At 42.3% G+C, this 27,736-nt stretch overlaps 1 protein-coding gene across 4 annotated transcripts in view; it reads right to left on the bottom strand.

Moving 5' to 3' along the window:
* Positions 1-27,736, bottom strand: part of LOC138197478 (roundabout homolog 2) — a 58,127-nt gene that overhangs the window by 19,618 nt on the left and 10,773 nt on the right. For all 4 annotated transcript variants that reach the window (XM_069148343.1, XM_069148344.1, XM_069148345.1 and 1 more), the window contains 9 exons: positions 17,758-17,915; positions 16,350-16,470; positions 16,130-16,268; positions 13,571-13,698; positions 8,920-9,044; positions 6,940-7,111; positions 6,304-6,509; positions 3,311-3,392; positions 2,949-3,117 (listed from right to left, as the gene is read on the bottom strand). In XM_069148343.1, the coding sequence (XP_069004444.1) occupies positions 2,949-3,117; positions 3,311-3,392; positions 6,304-6,509; positions 6,940-7,111; positions 8,920-9,044; positions 13,571-13,698; positions 16,130-16,268; positions 16,350-16,470; positions 17,758-17,915 (1,300 nt within the window). The remainder of the gene's footprint in view (positions 1-2,948; positions 3,118-3,310; positions 3,393-6,303; positions 6,510-6,939; positions 7,112-8,919; positions 9,045-13,570; positions 13,699-16,129; positions 16,269-16,349; positions 16,471-17,757; positions 17,916-27,736) is intronic.

Below are 27,736 nucleotides of genomic sequence, written 5' to 3' on the forward strand. Positions count from 1 at the left end.
GCCTTTGTTGAACTGAGCAATATTTTAGCCTGCACTGAATGAATGAATAAGCAAACAAATTAAATAATTTATCATTTACTTCTTGGATATGTGAGAATCTAAAAATCACCCAGCAGGTCTCGGGTGTCTTTTATCAGTACAAAAAGTAAAGTCACCCATCTTATCTTTATGCATAGCTAAGTCAGCTAACCACCTGTTGGCTTAATTCTGTGACCAATGCTGTGCGTTTAGGATCTGAACCTCTCTGTACATATATAATCACACATATAGCAGGTCTGAGATCTCCTGTTTGTTTCATCAGTAAAAAAGTAAAGTGTAAAACCCCTATGCTCAGTTACCATAGCAGTCTTTTAGTTTCTGCTGAATGAATGAAAAAGCAAACAAATTAAAGATTTTATCGACTGCTTCTTGGATCCGAGTCTCCGTTCATCTAAAAATAAAATTGCGGTTCTCAGCTTGCGGACAAATCCTTATTCCCTTGTTTTACTGCGGCAGGTTATGGTGACAGCTCGTGAATGACTCCAGCGACAACACAAAAGAGCTCAATGCTGAGCTGGGACGAGCACCATCAAACTGCATGAGAGCAGTTTAACATTTTCCTCAACTCCTTGGAGAAGAAAATGGCGAGGTAATTACATCAGGCAGGTCACAGATTTCTCCCATTATCAGTGCCACTTTTCTCACTAAATGTTCTCTACAGACGCCGTTTTGTCATTTAAAGAGTGTCGAACTGATTTTTTTTCTTCAAAAAAAAAAGATTGATCTGCAGATGGGTTTTCAAGTGGAAATTGCTGCAGCTGCTTTTCATACAAGCGCTCCATCTGGATTTACTGTCTTTTAAAATACAAACATAAATGTGCGCTCTGCTATGTATGGAACACGAGAAGGGATATTACAACTGAAAATGAGGGTTTGGTATTTACTTCTTTGTGCCCTCCGATGCCTGAATACAAACATTTTCAAGCAATTTGTTGGTGGTGGAGCGTGCAGCGGTGAGTGGATCTCGATCACCAGCTCTGCGTGCCACGTTGAGCTTTCCGTCTACACATAAAGAAATGTGTGCCTACACACTCGTTCTGTACCCTCGATCCTGCCTCTGTAATGAGTGAACTCTCCAACTCGGCGAGCATCCCCCTCCTTCCATCGCCCCAGGACAGGACAGAGCTGCCAAGCTGACCACTGAAGTAATTGTCTCCTCTTTCACTCCCTGTCTGTCTCGCTGAAGCCCCTGGTTGGTTGTTAGAGCTGCTGCAGCGCTCCTGGAGACTTCGCGGATAAATACTGATGCAGCAAGTGTCACGGTTTCACTTCCCGACGTCACATAACAGAGCTGTCTTCCCCCTCAGGCAGAGATGAGTCATTTCCAAACTCTAATGACTCTAAATGAAGAAGACTTCATTATCTGGGAATAGTCAGTCAGACACAGAGACCTTTATCAGGGATGGAAAGTTTAAATGGAGGATGTCTTCTGAACTTTAACTCACGGAGATGAAAAATTAGAGTAAAGGTAAGTAATACAAAAAAAAAAAAAATTGAATTCATGTTTATTTTTTGCTATCCAGGTAAGCAACCAAGCAAGAAAACGAAAGAAAAAAGTGTTGTCAACTAATTTAAGACTAATGGTAAAGGGGAATTCCACCAATTTCACATGTAAAAGAAGGTTTACTGCTTAGGTACAAACTACATAGCCTGTTGTATATCATCTCCTACGGCTCTGGAGGAGTTTTGTTATGTGAGAAAGAAATTATTCAGACTTTATACATTACATTTTTATGTAGCTTGATGCATAATTAGGGATATTTTGGACTGCTTCTAACCACTCCTTTAAAATACAAACATTAAAAGTTATGACCTCTAATTTGTTACTTATAGGAATTATTTTAATATTTTTATTGTTATGTATCTTGTAAAGCTTTTCATAGTCTTGCTTCATTTTATATTATTAAAACCTTTTGAAGTTTTATCAATTTTGGATCCATTTTATCCATTATTACTTAATTAGATTTGTCAAATATTATTCATTCCTACTGACATTAACATGCATTGAGTGGATGATTTGTCCTTTAACACATGCAAATACAATATTTACACTTTGCCTTTCCCTTTTGATGTCACATTGTCAGAACAGATGAACATGCCTATTCCCAGTTTTGTTTTCGGATTGTATTTGAATGCAGATAATTTTTTTCCAGTAGAGGATGAGGACAGCACCTATTTGTGGAGGAGCAGGCAGTGGATCTGACCTTAGACCGTATATAAAAGTGGACGTAGCTTTCAGGTCTGAAAAATGAAACCAATGCAAAAGTGCCTTAAAGTGTCATACCACCAAGGGCCACTAGGGGTCAACTGCAAAAAGTCTCCGGCTCCATAGACTCCCATTCAACTTATCTCATGATATACAAAGTCAATTCATTTTTTCAACAACTCTTTACGGTGTCGTTCTCTAAAGTCAATTCGTTTTACTAGTTTTCTGGCGGTCCATCTGAAAATAATTCCATCATTAATTAGATATTAGGCCTCAAAGTGATACGTTAGTGGGAGTGTCTTTGATTGACAGGCCTGTGGTGCAGTCAGGTTTCTTCTGTAAGTGGGCGGGGCATAGTGTCCTCGGGATCCGAAACAGAGCGAGCCAGATCCACCGCTCGCTCGTCCCCAGCCTGCCCAAATATGGTCACTTCTGGCTACAAAACGGGTGACATCACTGTTGAATGGGAATCAATTGTAGCCAGAGGTTTCTGGGAGCCAGCTACACTTTTCAGACCTGGAGGCTGCGGCCATTTTTATTTACAGTCTATAGTATGAAACAAGTTTCAATTTCCTGCTAATTCAAAATGTATTTTCTGATTAAATTAGTGGAGTGCTCTTTTTAACTAGATTAACTTTGTGGAAAAATTTGATTATTTTATAAGCAACACATTTGAGTGCTTGGTGAGATGATGCATAGTTACCTGAAGGCCTCAATAATGTAGGAGGTGACAGCGGCCCCGCCCTCATGTGGATTGGACTGCCAGGTGAGGGTCACTGTGTTTTTGGTCACCTCGGTCACCACGGGCTTCTGCGGAGGTCCTGGAAGCTGGAGGAACTCTGAAACCCGGGATCCTGACGACGCTCCGTCTTCTGATACACAAACGGGAAAAACAGCCGCATCAGTGGGCCGACTCTGATGAACATTCATCTGGTCGACGCTACAGACTGAGTTCTTAGGAGGAACACGGGCAGAGTGTGAGCACACAGGTGTAATGTGAGCGTGACAGAGTGTGAAGTGTAACAGAGAGACAGAGTGTGGCAAGTTTCGGTCTACAGTAAGTACCTTTGACAGTCAACATCCCACTCCAGCTCGACTCCCCTGTGGTGCTAGAGACCACGCACGTGTACATCCCCGAGTCCGTGTCCTGTTAAACAGCAGTCAACACACGAGACAGAGTGAACGCTGCGAGCGGTGTTAACTTCTGAAGGAAGTTCTGGATCTTTTTAGTCGACTGAAAGAATGAAGAGCCGACAAATGTTTACAGAAAAATCTAGTTTTTACTGAAGAGACTCTCAATCTGTCCAACAGATAGGGAAAGAAACTAAACATACTTTAATTTTCAGTTAGTTTCATATCACTTTTGTACTAACAGATCAAGAACTTACACATAAAGCAGGTTATATAAAGTAGCATGTCGCTATAACATTAAAATGCTGCATCATAATAAAAGTGAGTCTGTAAATTCCAAATAATGTCTATAATGATGTTTTCAGTGAAGAATTATGTAAAAATGTTTTTAAAGAAAATTAGAACGTCCTTGACAGAACTCTTCCATTTAAACTGAGGCAATTCATCTTTCTTTATAAATTTAATATGATAAAAATGGTGTGATTATCAAGTGAAGTCGAGCTTTCCTGCTGTTATTACCAGAATTATGTAAATGTCAAGTGGGACTTTTAACAATCACTAAATTACATACATGGTTATTCCATCAAATGTCTCTGACATTTTGGGTAAAATTATTGATAAAATGAAAAAAACACGGTGTTACACTTTAGATCTGCTGTGACAGATATTTTGGCCACTTGAAGGAAGCACAAACAAGCTGTCAATGGATGTGTCACAATTATTACACAATCGCCTAATCACAGTTATTGGAGGTGACTGCAATCGTTTGGCCTCATCGTTAGAATCACTTCCATTCATCTGTATAAGAGCCGAACCTTCTGAACCGAAGTTCAGGAGGCTAACTCTCTCTGTTCTTTTAAGAATGGGCTTTAAACTGTTCTTCTTGATCAAGCTTATATTTAGTGCTGGCTCAGGTGACCTTGAACCATCCCTTAGTTTACTTACTGGCATTTGTATGACACCATAACATCTTAATAACTGCATGCCTTCTCTCTCTTCCATACTTTTTGTTTATTGTTAGTCATCTCTCTCTGCAGTTCCCCTCGCTTCTGTAGTTTTGTGCTTTTTTTTCTGCAGACATCTCCGGCCCTGAAGCTGCATATCTCTGGTTTGCAATTACTGGTTCATTGTCTTGGAAATCTCTATGCTGCTCTTTTCTCTCTCTGCTCTCCCGTCACTTTAATCGGTCGAGGCAGACGGCCGCCCACCTCTGAGCCTGGTTCTATCGGAGGTTTCTTCCTCTTAAAGTTTTTCCTCCCAGCTATTGCTCATGTGGGAAATGTTAAATAGTTGGGTTCCTCTCTATGATGCTGGAAGCCAAACAGCTGCTGTGGGAACATTTTGGTGAAAAGAGGAGAGTTCAATAAAAGGCGAAATGTCAGATTTGCAGCAAAAAGCTCGCTGTCAAGTTAAAATGACCAGAAAACGATCGCAATTATTTGTATGTCAATTAATCGTCAACTAAAATGTTAGTGTTGTTTACAGCCGCAGCTGTAAACAACACTGACACGTTGTAGTCTCATAACGTTGTTCCCAAGTAGTTCTGTATTGACACGACCAGCAGCAGGGCGACGAGATTCAAACAAAACACTGAGGCATGAAAACTAAACAGCTGAAAGACACCAAAATGCTGCGCAGAGAGCGAGGTGACGCTTCTCTGCTGGTTCGTCTCTCTAGACACAGACGTTTGATCGATTGCTGTTAGAAAAATATTGATTTTAGCAGCTTAATGTAAAGGATCCCAACAATTTAAACTGCTCAGAAGTTCCCACCTCGTCCTCAGCATCTCTCCAAGCTCCACTGCTACAAACCCTGAGACGGCGCCGCACTCCACCTGCCCTCCTGTTTGCATTATGAACTGTAGACTGTCGGCCTGCATGCTTCACTGATGCTCTGGCTGCTCGCCGCGGCCCCCTCCTGGCTGAGAGCCAGTCTGCTGGAACTACCATCGGACCATATGAGATCATCCGCCGCAGCGTTGACCTCTGGCTGACAGTGAGCGCAGCATGTGGGCAGGTGAACTTCTTTAGATGACTCCAAACGACTGCTGAAATATTGATGGCGGATAGGGGCATCAGCAGGGTAAATATTTTTAGTCCCTCACTCGTCATCTCCATTTCCCCTCTTTCTTTTTGTTTTTTTTCTATGTCAACCCCTTGATGCCACACTAATGCATCTCTTCTGTTCCATTGAGCACATTGGCATGGCAGACTTCCTCCGCCTCAGCGGTGCACTGGACCGAACCTTAATGCTCCAAGTTTGCTGAGCACCACTGCTGAGAAACAGGATGACAGAGGAGGCAAAAAAAAAAAAGAAAAGAAAAAAAGCACAGTCCGGCCAGGAGATTTAATTAAAAGCTGGTTAGATGATTAATCATCTATTGCCGGTCAATTAATGGAAATGATGCCGCTTTTGCGCTGTCCAGCGCACACTCGCTGACCTCCAGATGGGGTTCTAGCACAAAGGGGTTTCTGACTGCTCTTTCATCAAAGCAGAACACATTAGAATTTACAAACAAGCACCTTCATTAACATTACAATTATACACCGCAGGAGCACATAATTGCGCGGGAGAGATATGCTCGGCCTCAGAGAGATCGCTCTTTGAAGCTCAGTCTCACCTTAATTTTACAAACGAAAATGGAATTTCTGATGGAAATGATAAAAAAAATAAATGTGTTCCTACGTGGGGTGTGGAGAAGGTGATGCACGGTCGGAGATCAGACAGAAATCTTTACAGTATTTTATACACTTTCTGTAATTTCCATCAATCACTCGGTCTGTTTTTCCTTCCATTTAAGCGCGACCGGTTTTTAAAAGTCTTTTCATGCCCTTTCCAATAACACACACACACACACACACACACACACACACACACACACACACACACACACACACACACACACACACACACACGCACACACAAACCTTTACGTCTGTGATTTGCAACGTGCCGTTCTCCAGCAAGGTCAGCCGAGGTTTACTCCCCTGAAGTCTCTTTCCATCCTTCTCCCATGAAATCCTGACGGTGGTGCCACCGATGGCGCGGCAGTGCAGCTGCGCCGTCGCACCCAGAGACACGGTCTGGTTGGCCGGGCCTTGGCGAATGATCGGCGGGACACGACCTGAAGGACCTGAAAGTTTGAGCAGAGAGGAGGCACAACATTATGTTTGGGGGTCTTATCTCTGCTCCAATTAACTGTACGGCGGAATAGAGCGGTGAAAAAACACATTTGGAAGGTGCACAAAAGGTCTGCAGAAAATACGATTATAAAGTTACCTAGTGCAAAGGTAGAAAATGCTTAAGATGCTAAGTAGGCAGGAAACAAGAGGCTGCGTGGAGAACAAAACTTAAATCAGGTGCTTTCAAGCTGCCGGAGGAAGAACATTAAGCCTTAAATTCATTGCTCATTCAGCATGAGGGCATTAGCTCTGTTCTTTCACTGTCTTTATGGCTTTATTGTCGAGCACCTACTAAGTAATTAATATGTATTTCCCTGTTTGGCCCATGGTACAGAATAAAGGATGAACCTCTCACAGGTTCAGACATGACTGAAGTCTCACCTCCCTCCACCTCCAGTAGCGCCTTGGTCAACACACTTCCTGCCACGCTGATGGCCTGGCAGATATAAAAGCCCGAGTCTTCGGGGTGGACATCAGCGATGGTCAGCTCCCCGCTCATGGAGACAGAGTAGCGCCCAGACTGTGATGGCGGCTGCCCGGGAAACAACAACATCTAACACAGAAATGGACATGAATTAGAAAATTCACATTTTCAAAACATATTTTTTGAAGAATTATTCAAGTGATTTTAAACAAATGTTTATAGAAATTCTATAGAAATATAAAATAAGTGTAGAAATGTTTCATTTGAATTTTTTTACAGCCCAAAGACGCTGCTGTTGGAGGTTTTCTTCCTGTTAAAAAGGAGTTTTTGATTCCTTTTGTTGGAGGTTTTCTTCTGTTAGGAGAGTGTTTTTCCTTCCAGCTGGCGCTCATGTAGGAATCCTTAAATTGTTGGGTTCCTGTCTTAAGCACACTGAGATTCTTTATGTGGTTATTTGTTGCTACATAAACAAGACATTTAAAAATCTCCTCCAACACCTCCAGGGTCTCGGCTCCGTGGGGGTCCAGTCCTGTTTACACATCCATTTGGGACATCGCTCCAGGAAGCAGTATCTCATCATTGGAGTCTAACCGCCAAAATGTATAAGTCAAACTTTCATGACTTCAATAAATAGTTTTCCACTTCTAATGATCTCTCCTTTGATTAAATTTCTGTAGTAAAGTTGGGTCACTTGAATCTGTCTCCAAAGACAACTCTATCCCCAAAGTTCCCCATGTTCATTGGAGGAAGTAGTTTTTCCACGTTGGCTTAATTTTTCGACCCTGAAGGTTGCTGCTTGATGCTAACATGCTAATCTGAAATGGCTAAAGCATTGATAAACACCAGCACGTCTCTCATTAGGAAGAGCCTCATGGAGCAGCCAGTGTGGCTGAAGACTCTGACTCCTCACTGATAAACGACTTTAACAATAAATCATTCTTCTAAACTGCTTTGAAATCAGTTTTGAACAGCTCATCAATTAACTCACTAATTGTTCCAGCCCTGTATGACAGATTACTTTACATGTTGACATACATATGCAGCGCAAAACTCATTAACTTTGAACCACAAACTTTAAAAAATAAGATAGACACGGAAGGAAATTGGTTGTTTTGATGTTTTATAGCCATCCCATCTTGTTTTTCTGTAAGTGAGATGGATGTGAACAAGGGGGAAGGGATGCATCAATCCATTCAGCCATCCATTTCATTCCTCTAAGAGGCTTAGACTTCAGTGGAGGGACCAAGGTTATAAGGCCACAGATAATCCCCCAAATACAGCAAAAAAAAAAGCTCTACAAACAGCCAAGCCGTGCTTCTACCCTCCTGCAGGCTGAAGCTTATTCACAAAATCTGCCGCTGGACTTCCTGTTCGCTCTCCGACAACCTTGTGAAAACATCTGAAGCTCCTCCTCCACGTCAGTGATCCAGCTGCTGTTGAGCAACACGGTATTTTTAGCTGATTATCATGTGGAAGGAGGGCAGCGTTTGTCTGCCAGGTTTGCCCTGAAGAAGCACTTTCCACACCTGGTGTACTTCCCGCTCAGCTCTCCTTCTTCCTCCCATCAGCAGACCGCCGTCACAAACAGGAGAGACATTCCCCGCCAACACAATACCGCACTTTTTTCCAACGCTTTGTCTCCATCTCGTCTCTCAGAGCCAAATGCAAATGTGCTGCACACTCTAGTTTGGAAAAATGTGTCTTGGAGAGTGTGGGCAAGTCAATAAAAATAAAAGGTGTCACAGAAAATAGGATTAAATCAGACCCCTGTTGTGGTGAGTCAGACTCACATTTAAAACAAAGAAGGTGTGAAATTCTGCTTATTGACTATTACAGTATGAGTAAAGTTTACAGAAATCCTCATGAGGCTTGCGAGGGTTTTTAATATTCACTCATCCTGTAACACATAAACAGGATTTCACCGTCCGGTTTCTTACCTGGCTGCCCTCTTTCTGCCAGAAGATGGCAGGTAGAGGGTTTCCTGTGGTGCCGCATTGGAAGATGATGTTCCTCCCCTGGGTGGCAATCTGGTCTCGAGGCTTCATAGAAATCTGAGGTGGCACTGGAGGAGGAGAAGGAGTGCGACTGATCATTTAAAGCCGTAGTTCTGCATGAAAATGCCGGCTTTTTGAAGTTTGTCAACCAACTTTAGTTTCCGGATCCTTTAATTGATAGTGGAAGAAGTGTTCATTTCATTTTTAGTGAAATTTCTGCTGCTGAACCAGATCTGGCTCCACATTATTTGAAAGCACAAAGCCACACAACTAAATTTTAGACACCGAGACCACATCAACAACGGCTCCTTACTTGGTAATAGGAGTGAGTGCACAGCAAACACCTTCTTACCTTTTCTGCCGTCTATCGGGGCTCATACATGCTGAAGAGCTGCACATTATTTTCTCCATTACAAACTCAATGCTTCCAAGTTTTTAGTCTTTTTTTTTTTATTAAAAAAGGAAAGCAATGTTGAAGTTACGTGAAATTCACAACACAAGTGAAAAATAATACTTAAAAGTCCCGTATTATATATAAATATAAATTCAGATTTCTGTTTTTTTCTCAATTATAAAGCAGGTCAAGGTGCTATGAATATAAATAAATAAATAAATGTCATAACACTTGATCTAAAAATGCACACAGCCTTTATTCAGCTGCTGTGCTGTTTCGACTTCCTCAAGTTTGTGATGTCACAAACTCACGGTGTATATCCGCCCTCAGCACAGCCCACTGTCCCAACTTTTTGTGAGGATGTAAACACAAAGGGGTCATTTCTTCGCCAAGCTTGCGAGCAACAAGACTTAAGAAAAACCATGATTGGCCTGGACGTGTGTCACTCAAAAAAAGAGTCAGCCAGTCAGAGAGAGTCGTTGATATTAATGTCATTAACTTTGCTACTAAATGACCTACGGGTCTCGGTCACTCCTGGATCAGTGCTCTACATTCTTATTTAACCATTTCTATTCTTACTCTTTTTTTATGTTCTATACTTCTACGTTCCAAGTTTTGAGCTTTTATTTTTTTATTCTGTTGCAAGTGAAAGGGGCACTAGCAAAGAATATCCTTGTGCATTGTAACCGCCTGTGTTTTTACTGGGCATGACAATAAACATGTCTTAATCTCCTGATATCAATTTGCCTTAAAGACACAGACACAAAAACATCCTGTTCTTGGCAGCGCTTCAGAGAGAAGCTTAAAGGAGATGTGAAAAACATAGTTTTTGGCACTCAAAACCACAAAAATATCTTCTTATGGATATCAAGACTGCAAATAATTCACTGGAGAAGTGTCAAATATGGGACATTTGGGCAAAAGTACAGAAGAATTAGCAGCAAAATGACCATAAATGTACTTTTTCCATAGAAGACTTTTGGATGATCTTATTAAATAGTTAACAGTGAATCTTTAATGTGTAAGCAGAATTTTAATGGTGTAGCTGGTCAAGGTGCAGCGAGTTATAATTACTTTATATTGAGTTCTGATGTCGAGTCAAGTGGTTTCCAACCTGAGGACCTTTCACAGGGTAACAACACACATTGTCTGGAGATGATTAACGTGTTCCTCTCAGAGGAGGATGGCAAACAGCTCATATAAAACTCTCAATTAAAGGAGTAGAGGTATAAAATGTTATAATAAAGAAATATGAAAAACATACAGTGGTGTTTCCTTATTTCCACCACTGCTGTTAATTCTGATTTCGAATTGTTCATTACCCCCGAACAAGCGAGATTTAAAAGTTGCCTCTTTAACCTTCTGAGCTTTTTGATCTTTCGCTGCAGCCGCATCGCTTTCTCATCTTTAATGAGAGAAATCACCTCCGTGTCCTCTGAAGGAAAGAAAAAAAAAGGCAGATCATCGCAGCACAAGCCAGCGCCATCCTGATGACATTTACTCGGTTATTTTAGGAAAGGTCTTGGCAGAGCTGCCAATTTCCAGCTCAGGTCAGATCACCCTTTTTGCTGGATTCATCCTCCGTACAAATCTCTGCGCGCGCACACACACACACACACACACACACGCACGCACGCACGCACACACACACACACACACACACACACACACACACACACACACACACACACACACACAGAAGAGCACACACACTTTTTTGGCTCAATCCGCGAGGGAACTGAATCATCTGTGCCGCGTCTTGATTTTTTCTCACTGAGAGCGTGTTCCCAAACACAGAAGACAACTCCTACTTTCATCAGCATCAAAGTATTGATGGTTTTGTGAATTTTCTGTCCCTCAAATAACATCTTCAAATAAACCGACGTGTTAGTCACAAATACCTTTAGATTTCACTTGTTTATTTGATAGTTTTGAGATCTTGGACGGTCTTCCAGGTGTTACTTCACTCTGTTTCCACAAGGATGCAATCATGTCACGTGACTCTTTCTGGAAATCGTATTATTTACATTAAATGTTCAACATATTGAGATGTAGTGTTTGAGTTAAATGCTGTCTAGCTTGTTAGTCTAGCAGCTGGTATAAAACAGACTGTGTGGCAGAGAGGATGTTTTTATTGGAGCATGCAGCGTTCGCTTTCTTTCCCAATTTGAGAATTATTGATGAAAAACGATGCCGGCGGTGGGACAGATTATCGTTCTCCATCTGATTTATTTCTTATCTGCTGTTTCTGGACATTATCTGATGAAACGTGTTCGAATGGCACATCTGAGGGGATGTGTACTTTCCCCTGGACATTCTGGACTATTTTCTGATTAAAAAGCGTCATGTTTTTCCCCTTTTTCAAGTAAAATTAATTTCTAAAAAAAAACGCCAAATATTTTCAATATTAGAATTGTAAAATTAACAGAAGAGTACAACAACTATGGCTACTACTACGTCAAATATTATTTAAAGGGGTATTCCACCATGTCTACACATGAACGTTACGAGTAGTAACACACCCTTGAAAAAACATGTTTAATATCTTCCTCCTCTTCTTCTTTTTGTTTGTTTTAGTTTTATTCCTCCATTATATAATACTTTCTATGTGTGTTCTTACTTCAAATGTTGATTTGTTTCTATATGTTTAACCACTCCTTTTAATGTTATCATATTTGTCTGTGCACCCGTGAGCCACTGAACGATGAAGGAGGAACGTTACCCTGATGATGTCATTGTGATGTCATCGGAATTATCCTGATTTGAGCCCGAGATTACAATTTATGGCAAAAAAAAGACATGGGGAGTTAAAAACAAAAAAGATTCAGTTGTTTACCTTCAAGGTATAACAAAAAAAATCATGGAGATGCATTATGGGAAATATAGGATCCATTGTTTTAGGAATATCCTACTGGCAGAGTATCTCAGCTTTATTTTTTCCGTTCAAACCCTCAAATGTTGGAATGCCCCTTTAATAATAACCTTGTATTATGTAAATGTGTGTAAACATCAAAATGATTGACAGCAGTATTAATAATCATAAATACAGTAAGAGTAAAATCCAAAATAAGAGTTTCAGGTTAAGTGGTCAGTAATTCAACATGAAGTCAAACCACGTCCTTAATTAAGCCGGAGACTTCCATTCAGTCGTAATTAAAACCCTTTCAGCTGCATTTTGAACTGCTGAGAGCAGGATTTACATGGTGTCACATTATCCCGACACACTCCCCTTCAAACAGCAGATGTGTGTTTGATGGGAGCCCGTAATCTGGTGTACATTAAGTCACTGTATATGAGGCTTACTTAATGCCTGACTGCAGCAACAGGCATGTTGTCAACATGTCAGCACCTAATGGAGGAAATTATTTACACCATGAGGCACTGATTGTCGATTTTGAAACACATTCAGGTTACCATAGAGAAAAGAGTATCTTCTTTTTTTTTTCTATGAATAAATGAGCACCATAAATGTATTTTTTTCTTAGAGAACAATTAGATGGAAAATGAATTTACGGAGCTGGAATGATGATAGGGTTTGAAATCTGATGGAGAGAAATGGAAAATTAATGAGATGGATGAAACATTGCGCTAAAAAACAAAAAGCATATCATTAAAAAAAAGAAGAAAAAAAAAGAAAAGAGTGAACAGAGAGCTGCTCGGTTTTGGATTTCATTTACACTGATAAAAGCATTAGTGGATGAAGTCGTCTGAGACTGAGAGAGAGAGTGGAGAAGACAAAAAAAAAAAGGCACAGAGAGCGTGGCGTGGAAATGGAGGAAGATAAAGAGACAGGAAGAGAGCGGGAGAGTCATGTCTTATTAATACCAGGACTGCTTTCTGGCAGAGTTAAAGCACACATCTACCAAACATCTGTCAAATGGCGTAATCCATATGGTTTAGCATAAGCTGCTGGCAGCACCACTGTATGGCGACACACAAAGATGCACTGATATAAAAGCACACCAGACACCCGAGTGGGAGCAGGCTTTGTGTGACACTGTTGCCATGTGACTTTGTTTTCTACCTTGTGCACGAACATGGCTGTAGACTGAGAGCTTTTTTTATGCATGCCTAGGTGCCATGGTAAGTGTGTGTGTGTGTGTGTGTGTGTGTGTGTGTGTGTGTGTGTGTGTGTGTGTGTGTGTGTGTGTGTGTGTGTGTGTGTGTGCTCGTATACAATATGCATTAGGGGGTTCTTACCATGGACCTGCAACATGGCTGAGGCCTCCGTCTTGCCCACACTGTTCTCAGATGTGCAGGTATACGTCCCTTCATCCTGCTCTTTCACGCGGAACAAACGGAGGCTGTTGCCGTTGCGGATTTCAAACCTGGGAATGAAAACAGAGATAATGAAGGCTCTAACTGAGAGGCATAGCAAAACAAAATTACCATACTAATCGGCACAAGGTGAAAAAAAATCTGCCAGTAGTACAAGATAATGTAATTTCTTTCCTTGTCAATCAACCTGTTGCTAGGATTTTTTTTTTTGCTCCCCAATCATGTGGCAGTATCTCAAAATATGTGGGCCTTATCAGCCGTAGATATTGTCACAGGCTCCAGTAAAAAGTCTTGAAACAGTTGAAAATCAATTAGAAACAAGTGAGATTATTTTAACGCACTGCGGGATTTTTTTCACTAGGTTTTTGTAAAAACAGCATTTTATCTCCTGAGAGTAGATTAAATACAAAGTTAAGGCAGATTTTGCAGAGCAGAATTATTCAAATTAGCTAAAACATACAGACATATAACTCAGTCTTTGTCGATGCGATGGATAAAATCGGTTTAATTCACTTTATTTCTTGGACTCATACGCCACTGAGGAAAAAGATTAAAGAAATAGAAGATTAAATATCAAATAAAAGACAGAAATGCCAACATGAAAAGCAACAATTGCATGACATTTTTATCAACACAATTACCTGTTCTCAGTGTGGAGAAATAAACTGTTACACAGCCGTCACCATGACTCTGTTTACAGTGTTTTTTGTGCAGGTTTTGGCAGAGAAAACAGTTCATTACCTATATTTATTGATTTCTTTTTCCTATTATGTGGACATAATAATGCACCTTACAGTCCTGCTGCAAAGATAAACATTCCTATAGGAGGTTTCTGCAAGGATCATTTAATTTATGACCTTTTTAATCCCAAATTAAATCTAATTTATTACCTGTTTCACAATCACGGTCAGCCAAAGTATGAAAAGTATCGAGACAAAACAGCTGATCTAGAAGTAATGCAGCCATCTAATTGTGGGCTGTTAATAACTAAATTGAATTTAAAAACTAAATTAAAAACACTTAAATGATCTTTACATTTACGTAATTATCCTTTAACAGTATCAGCGTCCCAGTGGGACAACATAGCCTCCTGAGCAGCTGTTGTACGGCAGCACCTGCTTCTATATTAATTATCTAAACAAATGAAGTAAAACAAAATTTATAAGCGTGTAAAACTGTAACAGCCTGGGGTGACAAGTTCATCTTGACTGTTTATTATAAATGTCTTCAGAATCTGTTCAGAAAAAAACCCACATCCTGCGATTTACAGAACGTCTTTGAACATAACACAGAAGCCCGTCAGTCACTTCTGTCACCTGTGACAGTGACGTGTGTGAAACAACTCGGTGTGATCGGCAGAGAGTCAGGGGTCAGTGTGAGCCGACCACGAGACGCTAGTTTGAGAACTACTAGTAAGAGGCAAAAAATAAGTGCTGTTCTGGTGCTGACAATGTTCCACAGCAGCCTGTGTATCATATTTAATAAAGTTACAGCAAACCAGATAATGACCTGGCTGTTTTTGTAAAGGAGGGAGGTTACAACACTGTAGAATTGTTGGCTGAAAGAGTTATGAGTTCAATGCAAGTATTAGTTTTATAGAATTAGGTTTTAGATTAATTTTGGAAAGTGTAAAAAAAATGTAATTATTTAATGGGCTTTAGCTAAATGTGAATTATATTGAGCTTAGATGGAAAAAAGGATGAAACTGGCCCCTGGAGGATTCTGTCAGCTAATGAATCCTCTTTGGTCTTTTCCTTTTATGTATTTATATTAGCAGACTGGTAGAAAGATATTAATTATTCAACTCCACATGTGTTTTCTGAGTCACGTGTTAATAATCTAATATAGAATTGCGTCTGGGAAAGCTGCATCACCAGTCTGTCTCTTTTGGTCTGCGGCAAGCGGCAACCAACAGTGACGTCACCCGCTGGTTTGTAAACGGCTGTTATGAGTTCAGATTTTTGCCGTCACCATATTTGCGAGTTCCGAGCGGTTTGGAGCAGGAAGTGACCATAAATGGATGAACTAGAGGGTGGGGAGGAGCCAGCGGTGGATCTGACTGATCTAATTGGAAACCCGACGATACTACGTCCCGCCCACCGATAGCTGTAACCTGTCTGCACCACAGGCCTGTCAATCAAACAGACACGCCCCCCAAAACACGTTTTTTTTTTTTTAAGCTAATTGTCTAATTAATGACAGATTATTTTCAGATGGACCTCCAGAAAACTAATAAGAAGGAGTGACTTTAGTTAACAACATCTAAATAACACGTGGAAAGAATTTACGGACTTCAAATATCATGAGAGAAGTTGAATGGGAGTCTATGGAGCCAGAAGGCTTTTTTGGAGACAACCTCTAGTGGCACTCGGTGGTATCGCAGCTTAAGGCGCTTCTGCATCGGCCTCATTTTTCAGTCCCGTAGGCTACGAACACTTTTATGTACGGTCTGTGTTTTGCTGTCACGTCCGTCACTCTCACCTCCCGCGGGGAAGCTCTCCCTCCTCCCGCCGCCAGCGCACTGTAGGAGCGGGATCCCCATGGACCTCACACAGGAAGTCGACCGTCTCCTCCTCCATGACCACCTGGTTCACCGGCCTCCGTACCAACACGGGACGCTCTGTCGGACAAGAGAAGGCTTTCAACATGTCCGGTTCGTGTTGCTCGGGGGGGGGTTACTACATAAATATCCAGGGCTCACCATACACCACCAGCTCTGCAGGATCGCTATCCCTCTCTCCGACCATATTCGTGCCTACACACACATACATGCCAGCGTCGCTCTTCCTGGTGTGAGAGATCATCAATTTGCCTCCACGCATCTGAAAAACACCCCAGTGACAGTTCAGGACATTAGTCTGCAGCGTCCCCTGAATACAGACACCAGAGGACACAACTTCACGCTACCGTCTCTGCCTTTGATGGCAAAATCCACATTTAAATATGCTTTCACTGTTATAAATCATTGATGCTGGATATGCAGAGCGCTGTATGAGTCATTGTGGTGCGCGTGTGTAAAGTGGTAGAAGGTGCTGTGCTTGTACTTGTTGAAATACCAGTTTTTACTGCAGGATTTTTACTTGTAATGGAGTATTTTTCTGAAATAATCACTGCTTCTAGAATTGATGTAAACATTATCCATCATCGGCTTCAGCTCCTGACTTCCCACCTTTCCACAAAAGGCCTCTCAACAAGCAGACACTACGTCCAGCTGTTGGTTTTTACACATGAGAGGACAGAAAGAGAAGAGACAGCAGGATTGAAGACATTTTCCGGTCCACAGCATACCAAGGTGTCTGCATTCAATCGTGATCTACTAAAACTTTTATCAGTCTAAACTGGCATTTCCCCCATTTGCATAACACATTTCTCCTGGATTGGAAAGAAGTACGAACTAGAGACATTGTTTAAATGTATTGTAGTTACTGTTTAATCCCAGTATCCAGAACAATAAAAACAATATTTAACATTAGCCGGTGTAAACACACCTTCATCTTCATCAACTGGTGATGAATACATCCTTAAACTTCAGGAAGCACCACTCAAACAGGAGCGAATTGTGCCGTGGATTTTGACACATTTGATGCACTACTAAGTATTTTCAGCGGTGTGGTTTATGTGGGACTGACTCAAAATAAACTGCAGCAGTGCCAATTTAAAGTATGACTATAAGGTGTTTGTAATTGTTTTTGGACAGCAATGGAGCTCTGCAGCACAGAGCAGGAGGATATATCGAGCTTCAGTGACAGAGACGATGATTTTTTGCATGTTTTTTTTTTCCACTGGATCTATTGATGATAGGAAATAAACAGAGTATCACTAGAAGTATGCTTCTTTTTTTTTTTTTTAAATATTGCCCTTTAGAAGAAAAAAAAGGTGAAGAGGAAGAGGAAAAAGAGAAAGAAGACTGAGAAGAGGAAGAGGGAAAAAAAAAAAGAAGACAGATTCTTTGAAATGTTGACGTGTCCACGACAGTTCAACATGCATGGCTGCACAACATCTTGTTAAGATGGAGCCGGTGGAGTTTACGGGGTTAAACATCTGCGGGGGTTTTTTAGCCTCTAAATATCTTTGAAAGGTGACTCCTTCAGCGTTCGCGTTGAACTCACAGAGATGCGGTCGTCCTTGGCGCTGACTCGGACGTTGTTGCGTTTCCAGGACACGGTGGGCTCGGGGTGGCCGCGCGGCGGCACACACTCCAGCACAGCGGGCTCACCAGCAGCCACCACCACGTCGCTCGGGGCCTGCCGGAAATCATCTCTCAGGACTGAGGAGAAAACACAAAGAAATCGAATTATCTCCGAGAGGCCCTGTCGGTCTGATGTATTTAAAACCAAGTCTGGGAATCAGATCCACGGATCATGGGGCAGCAGCTCAGCCCTTCGACCAACAGCATCAAATGAAACACCTATTTCTCTTGGAAATAATTTAGACTTGTTGTTTTTTTTATTCCTGTGTGAAAGACGTTTTTGCAGAGAGTCGACTGAAAACTAGCTTATTCAGAGAAAGTCAATTATCGTGTCTGCATGTGCATGACTGCTCAAATCTCCGGCAACATCCTTGTTAGACTGTACTTGGTTTTAATGTTTTCCCAAGCCTGTGTCCTACTCTGCTGTCTCTCCTGTCAGAGCCGATGAATAATGCACGTGTCTCGGTCCAACATGGAGTAAGCAAATAACAGCGCATTCATAATTTAGCTGGATTGTGAGGGAGAAAAAAACGGTCTCTGCGTTAATGAAAGGATTGTCTCTGATTCTATTTTATGAATCTGCTGCACCGCTCAGAGTGAAATCTCCCCCGAACGAGCAGCAAAGCCTGCCCTGGTGTCAACCCTGGAAGTTCTGGCTCCCTTCACACTGCGGATGACGACAGGATGAGGAGTTTGACACAACAACCTTTGATATCTTCTAATCTCTTGCTGTGATTGACAGATGAAAGCCTCAGCGGGAACCGTGAACTGAGCCTTCTCATGAGACCTCCTGTATGACGGAAACTCACACACACACACACACACACACACGCACACACACACGCACGCGCACACACACACACACACACACACACACACACACACACACACACACACACACACACACACACACACACACACACACACACAGAAAGGGCTTCACTCGTCCTGTTGGACCACATTCTGTAGCTGCAGCCTGCACCATCCTTTTCATAACCAACGTGTGTTATTCTGGCAAAATCAATCCATGCATTCTCATTTTATACATCCAGGAATATTTCAGCCATCTTTAACCGATGCAAAGATAAATTCTCTCTGGAAAGATGTTGCTAAAACATCATGATAGCTTCATTTTCAGACGTCGACCAATAGGATGACGGCGGCGTTAGAATTACACATACTGGCTCTGTAGCCATAACTGACAACATTCCTGCCCAACGACACAGGAACTCCACGTGAACGATGGTGGTGCAATAATTTATGTGACTTTGATTGAATAATCTCACATTGCTACCATTGTTTAAGACACATACAGTGTAGTTTGAGCGCTGCCTGGCTGGAGGGGAGTCCCAGGCTTCAACCTGTCGTCAGGTTATTAACGCCTCAGGCGTGAGCTCGACGGCTGTCAAGGTGTTAACGACCCCTCAAGAGGTTAAAGCCTGGGTCTCCCCTCGAGTCACTTAAAAACTTGCAGCAGAGCAGAAAAACACATGTTTTCATCCAGATGAGACGATAGAAAAGTCTTTAGGGATTATGGACATTTTAAACATCGCCAGTTCATAACTGTCCTCCTATTTTTACCCCAATCTCATTCACCACATCAACCATTCAATGGCTTTTTAATGGAATGTGTTATTATAATACAAGAATACTGTTGGTATTTACCTCTAATCTAAAATAGACAATGCTGTAAATATATCATCAACTGGTGGAAGTCCGGACTTTTTGTGAAGTCTTGTAGAAGTAACCTACCATTAGCAGTACTAGCAGTACAGTATTCATCCTTCCCGCGCATATTTTAGATCTAGTTGTTCATTTTTTTTTTTTTTACCCAAATCACAACTTCTTTTAGCATTAGCTCAAACAAGCTAAAGTTTGCTAGTGACTGCTAGCGTTTTAGTCCACGATCTTCAGCTAAAAATTAAAAAGCCTGCTTTTTGTTGACTTTTGTGTGAAATTAAAGACATAAAAATAAACCGGTGAATTTTGATTTGAATCTTTTCGTCACTGTAAACTGCATATGTGATGAGCTACAGAAAGCCCCGACACAGCAATAGTCAATTTGTGTTGTTAACTGGTGTAGTTTAAGTTTGTCCTGACTCATTAAGAATTAGTGATATTTCAGTAATCCACTTTAAATCAACCAGCACTGAGTTCATTCACAGCCAATTACTCTGAGTATATACGTACAGCTACTGATGCTACATTAATTATCCACCTGCGTGCCTGACAGGTTTGTGTCTACTTGGCAGCTCTGGCCTTTAAAACAGCATCAATATTCAGACCCAGTGGGTTGGAATAAAATCTCCTCTGGAATGACTTCATCACAGCTATTTAAAGATGGAGACTCATTTCTCCTTTTTGTTAAGACAGCAGTGATTGTCTTGGGTAAACAGCAATAAATATTCCAAAACTTGGTGAGGTGGCAGACAATTTTCCCTCAGGTCGAAAAAGCACATCAGTCAATCAGTTCACCTCCTCAGCTCATCTTTCTAACTCTCTCTGTGATATATTTGAACTATATTGGAATGAAAAGGGGGTCTACACTCTGTACTGACAGGGATAATGGGATTTCCATGCCTTCGCACTGACAATAGCCAACGCCGGAGGCATTATGTTCCCAGGTTGTCAGTAAGTAGAGTCTCATGAACACCCTGTTGGAAAGTCTTCAAATCTGGCACCAATGCTCACTTGGTCCCAAGGGCGAACTGATCGGACGTCAGGGGTTAAAGGTCAAGGTCGCTGTGACCTCACATTCCCCTAATTTCATGACCGGGTTGTTAAAAGACCGCCCTGAAATTTGGCACAAACTTGGTCCTACGGATGAACTCAATTCGATTTTGGGGTCAAAAGTCAAAGGTCAAGGTCACAGTCATCTCACGCCCCTCTATTCTTGTGATCATGATTATTTAGGAATGACTTGGGGTACAGTCTTCACATTTGGCACAAATGTTCACTTGAACTCAACAATGACCTGATTAGGTTTTTTTAGTTAAAGGGCAAAGGTCAAGGTCACTGTGTCCTTGCATCTGTCCCATCCATCCTTCCCATTCTCATGAATGTGTTATTTTAGGAACGCCTCGATGTAATTTCTTCAAATATGGCACAATCTCTCACTTGGTCCCAAGAATGAACTGATTAGATTTTGGAGGTCATATGACAAAGGTCAAGGTCAAAGTCTCCTCATGTCCTCACATTTTTGTAAACATGCTATCTCAAGAATGAGCTGAGGCAGTTTCTTCAAACTTGGCACAAATGTTCGCTTGAACTCAACGATAAACTGATTAAGTTTTGGTCGTCAAAGGTTACTTTGTCCCATCCATCTGTGCGATTCTAAGAAACACGTTATCTCAGGGAGGTTTTAGGAGAATTTGATTGATGAACTGATTACACTTTGTTGGTCAAAGGTCAAAGTTACCTCATGTTTTTTCAGATTCTTGTGTAGGTAACGTCATAACTCAGGAAGAGAAGATTGTGACCATGTTTCAGATATAGTCGGATAGTGAATTGGTGACACAAATCTTGGGTGTCCACCTTGAAACTGTGCTAGCTCTGGCTTCTTTGCAGCAACTTTCATATTTGAAGCATCGTCTGCTGTCGTGGAAACAGCTTTATGTTATATCAGAATCAGATTTATTGGACAAATTCCTTCAGTCATCACGTCATATATCAGATGAGTCAGAACAGATTGCAACTTGACCCGTTGGCAGACTGGGAGGCAGACAACCGTGAGGCGGTAATTCTAGTTTCTTCTTTTCTGATTTTTAAATGCTGTCCTATCTGATAAACAAAAGGGAGAGATGTTTACAAAATGAAGACTTCTAACCTCTTCAACATCATTCAATTTCTCATTATGCTGCACTGATATTCGAATTATCCTTCACAGTCAAAGAGTGCACTACATGTCGGAGCAGGTGATTATGTGTCAACAGAGCATTGGAGTCATACTTCGTTTGGACATCTGCCACAGAGAAGAGAAGCAAAAGTTAAGGAGCCTTTTCAGGAGTAGTAGCAAAGACATGGCTGGACTGTAACCAATAAGGGCACTCACACTCCTCCCAAAGGTCTTTTCACCGAGTCAACCCAACCCTGTTCACTTGGCTGCCTGTTTCAAAACGCTTCGCAGCACTGAAGAGCTAATTGAAAGCACTGCGTTATTTTTAGACTTCGGGCTGTAAGGCCTGGTTAGATGGGCGCGCAGAGACCTTTGTTTCAGTGCCATGGTGACTGAAGTGAAAAAGTTATGGGCAGGGAGCTAATCCCTGAACTGCACACCCACAGATACAAACACACACAAACAACCCACACACATGCACACACACACCTTTAACATTTGAATCCCAGAGTCCCCGGGCGCAGACTCTCAGAAAGTGGGACATTTGAGGGTTGAAACACATAACAGGGAGCAGAATATTCCTGACATCACAAACACTGCAACCCAAGCTCCAAAATGTTCTTTGAAGCTGTGTTCAAGTTAATGTGATCCTTCCCTGCTCCGACTTTAAAGTTTGCCACGCCAAACAGAGTTTCATACGGATGTTTGTGTCACAGAATCGACCAATCTCCTCAGAAGCAGAGAGACGAACTCCCACCTCCCGAGGGTCGGCTGTCCCCAATTTAACTCTGCAGACATAATACGACTAGTCCCGCCGAGTAATCTCCTAAACCAGGCACCGCGCTCCCGCTTCTGTCCGTCCACGCGAAGGATCAGACAGGCGGTGCGTCGACCGCAGGGCAGCTGAGGTCCGACCCTGCATCTGCAGAGACAAATCCTCATTTTCCCCTCAGCACTTCCTAAGAGCTTAAACAATGGCAAAGCAGGCCCAAATGACTCTCTGCGCTTTCATCATTATTTCTGCAGGTGCCATCCCGAGAACACCCATTTGTTTTCAGGGATATACAGATTAGGAGATTTAATCTCCCCGAGAATATTCATCACTTGATTTTTAAGTGATATTTATCTCTGTATTGTAGCGCTGAGCAGACAGGAGCTAAACACTGCAGTACAAGGCCATCTGTTAGTGTTTTTGGAAAAATGAACATCTACAGGACAAGAGATTAATCATATGAAAACGGCAAAGTATTTGCATTTGCACTTTTTATGTTGCATGCACAGAGCTGATAAACAGACCATTTTACATGACTGGCAAGTTAAAACTGAAGCTGACGGGTGAGTGTGACAGACAAGACAAGGGGGGAAGTAAAAAAAAAATTTGAATTTTGTGCTAAACACACGGTGACAAGAGCGTAGGAAGCAGATAGGGCAGACAGCGTGGGCCGGGCTGACATGTGAACGGGCTGCGTGTCTTCGTGGCTGACAGGTAGGAGGGCGGACAGAAGAGGTTAAAGTGCACGAGTTGGAGAGCCCAAGCCGCTCGGCTCCTGTTGTTCTTTTATTTCAGAGAGCAGTAAACCCGTTAGGGAGGTGGTCTAATCCCATTGCCATGATACTGCCCTGTCATAGCTAATGGAGGCTTTGCCTACAGAGAAGAGAGATTGCTTTAATCCACCCATTGTCTGATTGTGTTGATGGCGAGACGAGAAGGCCCTGCAGGGCAAACAGCCTTTATGAGAAAGTCTCGGTCATAAATTCCTCCATGTTCGAAAAAATCCGACGACGTTTCAATCACAGGCAGAAGCCACATGGCGACAAACATTTTGCAATATCAGTAAGCTTTAACAGGACTCAAATAAACCTTAACAGTGACAAACACTTTAATGAGCACATAAACAAAGCTACACATACAAACCATAATGATCAGGGATAATAAAGAAGCCATGACAAGCCGCAGCCAGAACTTTGATTCCTTCGTAATCCCTCATCAGAAATAAGAGGAACATCTGGCTCTGAAGCCTTTTAAGCAACTTTTATGTTTTATTTGTCCTACTTTACTCTAATCCTGCCGCACCATGTGACCGTCTCCTGGCTGTCACATTCATGGTTTTGAAACCGACACGACTCCCGTTTTACCCCCCGTTCTGGTTTACTTTTAATCATATACATTTTCAGCAGCACATTCACTGGAGCCAACAGTGAGAAGGCAAGGGGACAAAAAAGGCAGAATAATGACTGCTGCTGGCATTTCTGAGCTCTTTCCTACGAGGTGCTCTAAAAGGGAACAACAGCGGTGGTAACTTGTGGACCTCGGGGTGCACGAAATGCATCAGAGCATGAAAAACATTACTTACACTACAAATGTGCAGCAAGCAGGGACTGTCTGTACCGAACAAAGAAATATATCCATGTTCTTGAATCATTTTGAGCAATTATGTTTCGACGTAAACCTCATGACTCAGAGGTGAAGTCAGCGCTCGTTCCAGCTCGATTTTCTCCCTGTCTCATTTATCTCCACGTACCTTCATCTGCTCGAGTGTCTTTGCTTTTTCTCTGAGCTTTGTGGGAAATGAAAGATGTGGGAACGTGGTCACGCCATAAACGAGCCACTGTGATCGCATCTCGTCAGCTGGGAGAACGACGTGAAGAAGCGGCCACAGATGATGGCAGCTATAACAAATACCACAGAGTTCAGTGAGAAGTGTTCACAGCTGCACCAACAATCAAGCTCAGCTGAGTTCGTGGCTTCATCAACACACAAACCGAAAACAGAGAAAAGGATTGTTTAATGTTGATGATGGTGCAGTTTGTATCGGCAAAAGATTTAGACAAGACTGAGTCCCACCTCCTTAAAGTGTGAAACCTCAGAGCTGCTAACTGCAAATGAATCCGTACGATCACATTCATCCAAAAAACTGTATTTTATAGACATGGGCAAGTTTTACAAATATGAAACAGCCATCTTAAAAAAATTCATAATAGAAAATCTTGCCTCCAACTGGAGGGTTCCTGTCAACAGTTTTACAAAGGTCTCTTTTGTCAAATGTTTTTCTGGGCCACTAGAGATTTTTTGTTGTTGCAAGACCACAAATGACCACTGGGACAAATTAGCAGCAAGGCTGAGTGGCAGCATCATAGACTATATATAAACATGGAAGTAGCTTCCGGGTCTGAAAAATTAAGCCAATACGCAAGTGCTTTAACCTGCAATACCACCGAGGGCCAATAGAGGTTAGTTACAAAAAGGCTCTGGTTCCATAGACTCCCATTCAAATTCTCTCATAAAATACAAAGTTAATATATTTTTCCTTAAGTCATTATGACTTTAGTGAACGACACGTTCACTAAAGTGTCCTCAGGTTCCCGATCAGATCGAGTCAGATTCACCACCTGCTCCTTACCTGCACGTCACTTCTGGCTCCGAAACAGCAAGATGGCGACGGCCAAAATGCCGAACTCAAGGCTTCAGAAAAGCAGTTCACAAACCAATGGCATCCCATATTTCTTTAAAAAAAATATATTTCATAGATTGTTTTTGGCTTTTTAGTCCTTATCTTACGGTGCACAGTATAGACAGACAGGAAATGTTGGCAGAGAGTGACATGCAGTAAAGGTTAGCTGGGAGTTAAATCGTGGACTCATGGGCATTTTGGCGCACGTGCCCACGGGCCATTCGACCATCAGGTTGCCAATTATTGAGCTTTCATAATTAATCCACTGGGAAGCTGTGCTGCATATAAAACCACAGTGTAAAAAAAATGTGTAAGAAATTAGAAACTGAAAATCAGGTTTAACCTTCCTGTCAGCAAACCACTACATCTGCAAAAAGACGGGAAAGAATCAACAGTTTTAAAAATCTTTTCCTTTGGTCTGCTTGAAGGTCACATGAGGCAGAACTATAATAAAATAGTTCATCCCGAACCCCAAAGAAATAAATTGTGAAAACTTCCCAATATGCGTCAGGCTGAGAACACGCTCTTCTGCAAGCCTGTGCAATCTGCCGTCAGCCTGCAGAAGCACTCCCAGGTAACCCTCACACACACACGCACACACACACACACACGCACACACACACATACGCACACACACACACACACACACACACACACACACACACACACACACACACATACACACACACACCAGATCGGTGAGAAAAGGTTCAATTTGTCCAATAATTCACGCAAAAATATCACAGACGAGACGACATACGTGGCCGGAGCGCTGCAGATAAAAGTCTTAGTCATGCAGCCTTGCATTATTCACGGGCAATAAATGAGTAATTAATGTGGTTAAAGCCCCGGTTAGTGTCAGCACTCCGACTCTGAGCCGCAACAGTCGAACAGATGCATCGGTATTAATTACTGCTCGGTGGGAGTTTAAAGCTCCTTCCTCTTCCCACCTGTTGTCCCTCAGACTCCTGCCTCACACACAGCCACATTTCTGCAAGACCACCAGCTTAAAGCCTGGCCTCTCATTAACACTGCACACCCCCTCCACTCCCTCCTCCCCACACCCCCGCCTCCCTGCCAGAGCTAATTGGGTCACTATTTACCCCACAGTCAGCACAGCCTCACACACAGAGAGAAGGGAGGGGGAGTCGAAGACCACCACCATGCTGTCTTAGCATATGCCCCGTCTTGCCTCAGGCGGTGAGATTAGAAGGAAAACAGGCACTTATTAATACTGTTAGTCACTCGGTGCCTGCAGGTGAATCCTCCCTTCACCGGTACGCCTGCACTATAATCTGCAGCAGCACACAAAGATAAATTTCATTGTCAACAATTTTCAAAAGAGGTGAAATGACAGTCGCGTGCATCACCTCCTCTCCCAGCACGGATATCGGCATTCGCTGCTTATGGTTCCCAATTCACAGTATTTCCCTATTTTTGGACACGAATGACAGCTGAGGTCAGCCAGCCATGAGCGCTCACGCACGCGCACGCGCACGTGCACGTTGCCGGTATAAGGAAGCGCCAACATGGTGGAAGATAAAGCCGTGTTCAAATTGCTGTTTTGTGTTTCTTAACGAGGACAATTCGACCTTGCTAATCTGTTATGCTCCTTCCCCTAATCAACCCACTGACTAATCCATTTCTTCGTGCCAAAGGGAGCTGCAGTTCAGCCCAGGGCCGGGCCGAGCCAAGCCAAGCTGCACCGCCTCCACGAGGAGGGGAGGAAGACAATGCTACGTGTCCTGGACCGAGGAGGGAAAATCATAAGACGCAGCACCTAGTGGGAGCTTTTTTACTTCAGTGCACTTCCACCGACGTACGAGGAACTCAACCCCCCCCCACCGATGTGCTCCTCAGCAGCAGACAACACACCCACTGAAAAATACAACAATGGTGAATGCTCTCGTGATCTCGTGGGTACAAAATGAGCGGTGACTCTCAGGTGACGTGAACCGGTCAGTAACATCCAACATGGCTGCTCCAACATAACTGATCAGTGGTGGTTTATTTTCACCGGCTGCAGTTACTCATATGTGAGGATTTAGGTTGCCGGTTATGAAGGTATTTTATGACTTGAATGCAAAGATTCGCAGCCAAACAAGCTAAATTCTGAATTCTGTGACCAAAACTAACAAAACCCTAAGAGCAAGTTTGTTCGCAATACAAATCATTTTATTATCAGTTTATATATTTTTATTTACAAACTTGCTTTTTTTTTATTGCAGTGCTTCCAAGAAATTTGCTTTCAAAACGGTTTATTTTTTTGGCTCGCATTAAAAAAGACGCAAAATACCTTCATAGCTGGTCGGACAAGAGAAGGATTCAGGTTTTTTTTTAATGACTGCAACACGGCAAGCTGTTTCAACTTTGTCGGCACAAAGTCAGAAATGACGACAATAAACACAAAACGTGAACCCACGATAGAAGCGCAGGAAGCAAGGGAACACGACCAAATCAGGCAGTAATTTAAAACGGGCAGACAAAACGCTTCTGAAGCACTTCCCTGTGGGATAAGAGGTCGCGCAGAGGACGGAACAAAATCACAGCGCGCACACGACACGGCAGACCAGTGTTCAGTGGAATAAGCAGGTGATACACCCTCCTGTCCA

This window comes from Embiotoca jacksoni, unplaced genomic scaffold, assembly GCF_022577435.1.
Source record: "Embiotoca jacksoni isolate LCO1_2020_lvr unplaced genomic scaffold, fEmbJac1.0.p SCAF_14, whole genome shotgun sequence".
Classification (NCBI taxonomy): Eukaryota; Metazoa; Chordata; class Actinopteri; family Embiotocidae; genus Embiotoca; species Embiotoca jacksoni.